The following is a 3345-nucleotide window of genomic DNA, read 5'->3' as shown; positions in this document are numbered from 1 at the left end:
ATGCTTTGTAACTTGCATAGAGGTGCTTGCCTTCTCATTTACAACCACAAAAGACACTTAAACAATGGCTATTTCAAGTTAAGGCGGTAAGTACTGTGTTACAACAACATTTGCTTTACATGTAAATCTCGCTCAAACCGTCTAAACAGTACGATAGTTTTATGACGGTCTCTACAGCCCAGCTTGTCATCCGGACTCCACGCTGTAACTTCATACGCCCCCTTGTTGTCACAGGGCAATGTATCCTATCTGAGCAAATGCCTGACCCGTCTTCGATCAGACCAGTATAAGTTGTCCGGGCATGTTCTCAAGGACCGTTGGTGGCAATGAAGTGAAAATAAAACTACCATATCAATCAAAGATGTCTACCGCTGTAACAAATGGCTAAATAACTGATTAATTCTGCCTTACGCCACACAAGAGAGGTCGTCAGCGGCACAATGTCGGCTAGGATAAACTACTCGGGGAAGATGGGACATAGCCTACGCTTGAGTGTTGATCTGCCCACTGCTTCTTCCACCACAAACACTCAATGTGAAAGCGGTGTACATATATGTAGCCCAATGTAAAGAATAAGAGTAAAGAGTAAGTATTATTCCAACAATTACACATGGGCTATCCCGCCAGTCTGAAGAGCTAAGCGGGTAACCAGATATTCAAAAACAATACGTAATCCCACAATGCACCGTTCTTCGCCTTAGAGCATTACCTCATCCCATCAGCCACTGCGAAAGAAGAATCTTCTGGGTGGTCGTCAAGGCAACGCGCCTTATCAGAAGCATTTGGAACGCCCCCTCATTTCGCCTCCAGCCAATGGGAGACTTCAGGCATGACATCATTGCTATTTTTGGTGCGGCAGTGGCAGCAGATAAGGTTTGCCTCCACGCTGGAAGAGCTCAGAGTATACAGAGCTCGCAAGAGAGCAACATCTAGCGCTGAACTCAGAACTAGATCCTTGCTTGAGTGTGTGAAAACTTTGCGCTTCTATTAGAAGGCGACCAAAAACACTTGGAACGCTGAGTGGAAATCACTTCAAGAGGTTTTCAAGAATCGCCGTCCAACAAGCGACAACAACTTTGTTACAACTTTTGCGGGACAAGGAAGACTTCGAAACTTTGAAAATCAGCGTGTTTGTGAGCATTGGACAGTTCACTCGGAAGTTTTGCTCATACGAACCACACTGCCAGCTGATCCAGTTGGGAAACAGAAGACCGTCTTGATATTACGTTTGACTTTGTAAAGTGAAAAGACAACCGAGAGAAAGTTTTGGTTTCTCGCCTATGTCTGTCAAGATGGAAACTACTTTCTACGATGACTCTTTGAACACTGCTTTCACCCAGCACGACGGCACCGGTTATGGATATAACCCAAAAGTACTGAAACACAACATGACGCTCAATCTGGGGGACCCCAGCCTCAGCCTCAAGCCTCACCTGCGCGCAAAAGCCAGCGACATCCTGACCTCTCCAGATGTCGGGCTGCTGAAGCTGGCCTCGCCGGAGCTGGAGAGACTCATCATCCAGTCCAGCAACGGGCTGATCACTACAACGCCGACCCCAACTCAGTTCCTGTGTCCGAAGAATGTCACTGACGAGCAGGAGGGCTTCGCCGAGGGCTTCGTCCGGGCGCTGGCGGAGCTGCACCACCAGCACATGCCCAACGCGCCGAGCGTCACCTCTGCCCCGCAGACGAGCGTCAACAACGGCATGGCACCTGTGTCTTCCGTGGCTGGCGGTGCTGTTTACACGTCAACCATGCGCGCTGACCCCCCCGTGTATGCGGACCTGAACACATTCAACCCGGCTATCAGCAGCGCGCCATCGGCAGTGCCAAGCTACAGCACGGCAAACGGCATGACCTATACCACGAGTCAGCCACCGCATCCGATGAACACGGAGCTCGCGGTGCAGCACCCACGACTCCAGGCGCTGAAGGAAGAGCCCCAGACTGTGCCGGAGATGCCGGGCGAGACGCCCCCTCTGTCCCCTATTGACATGGAGTCGCAGGAGCGGATCAAGGCAGAGAGGAAGCGCATGAGGAACAGGATCGCCGCCTCCAAATGCCGGAAGAGGAAGCTGGAAAGGATCTCCAGGCTGGAGGACAAAGTGAAAAACCTCAAGTCCCAAAACTCCGAGCTCGCCTCCACCGCGAACATGCTCCGCGAACAGGTAGCGCAGCTGAAACAGAAAGTTATGAATCATGTCAACAGTGGATGTCAGCTCATGTTGACGCAGCAGCTGCAGACCTTTTGAAAACACACAGAGACACTCGATGTAGTTTAAATCGGACTCGTATAAGGACTGACAGACTGTAAGGCTGTTTCTGCACACCGTAGTGATGATCACTACAGGTGGCCAATGCAGAGACTTGTCTGGCCGGGTGCCTTGAGCTCCCTCCGGGGCGCACTGGAGTTACGCTCGGACTCGTGGTTGAACTCGCAGGCTGAGCGCGCTGGCAGGCAAAACAAGGAACGGCAACAGACAGCGCCAGGGTTCCGTCCTGCTTCACGCCGTTTCGTTTTCTTTCTGTTTTTGAAAATGAAACCTTGTTCACTTTGACCAAGTTGTGCATGGACCCAAGCTTTGTGGAGCAGTCCCAGTATTAGACATTGAAGATGAGACGCAACAACTGCAACAGAGACCTTGCTGCCTGTGCTGTCGCGCCAGTGGGAAGGCGTGTCACCAGTCTGACTTCTTTTGATAAAAGCTGCCTGACTTCTAAGTTACAGTGTACTTTTTAAATTCTGAAATTGTATTGAATTGTTTTTCTTTAAGTTAGAAGAGCTTCAAAAGTTATTTCTCTTTTTCTAAAGTCATTTTTAATGGGGTTTCACTCATTATGTGTATATAAGATCAACTGGGAGTACTTAAGTTTACCATTTGTAATAAATGCAGTATAATTTTTTATGTTTGTTTTCTGACCATCTCGGAAACTAATCATTATTTAAGAACTGTAATAAAAAAACAAGTTCAACCGTACACATCCTTGTTGTATTTTGATTGTGTGTTTGTGTATACGTGTGCGCGCCTGATCATGTGGCCAGGGGACATGTCTGCGCATGTTGGGAACCTTCACAACACCAGGTGAATTCCAGTGTCCCACTTTCTGATGGCAAGGTGGCTTTTTAAAGTGACAGCTGTCATGATGTTAAGACATGAATGACAAGTCTGGCTTCAACAACATTGGCATACATTTGACATCTAAAACAGAGTAGGCTATCAACCAGCTTTAGGCCCATGTGGTGGGACAAATCAGTTGAAAATATGATCACAAACTGGGTCTATAACATTGAGGATGAAAGTCAAAGCGTAGAGCACAATCCATAAGTAAACACTTAAAACATTT

At 48.2% G+C, this 3345-nt stretch overlaps 1 protein-coding gene across 1 annotated transcript; it reads left to right on the top strand.

The window, feature by feature from the left end:
• Nucleotides 1-878: 878 nt before the first annotated feature.
• On the top strand, nt 879-2978 carry jun (Jun proto-oncogene, AP-1 transcription factor subunit). The gene has a single exon (XM_063200453.1). The coding sequence runs from the start codon at nt 1281-1283 to the stop codon at nt 2250-2252; it is 972 nt and encodes a 323-aa protein (XP_063056523.1). The 5' UTR covers nt 879-1280; the 3' UTR covers nt 2253-2978.
• Nucleotides 2979-3345: the final 367 nt, after the last annotated feature.

Source organism: Engraulis encrasicolus, chromosome 6 (genome assembly GCF_034702125.1).
Source record: "Engraulis encrasicolus isolate BLACKSEA-1 chromosome 6, IST_EnEncr_1.0, whole genome shotgun sequence".
Lineage (NCBI taxonomy): Eukaryota > Metazoa > Chordata > Actinopteri > Clupeiformes > Engraulidae > Engraulis > Engraulis encrasicolus.
Note: the sequence above shows the minus strand (reverse complement) of the source record. Positions and strands in the feature narration are given on the sequence as shown.

What these genes read in the sequence shown, in the direction of transcription:
- jun (XM_063200453.1), top strand. Translation starts at nt 1,281, where the DNA reads ATGTCTGTCAAGATGGAAACTACTTTCTACGATGACTCTTTGAACACT.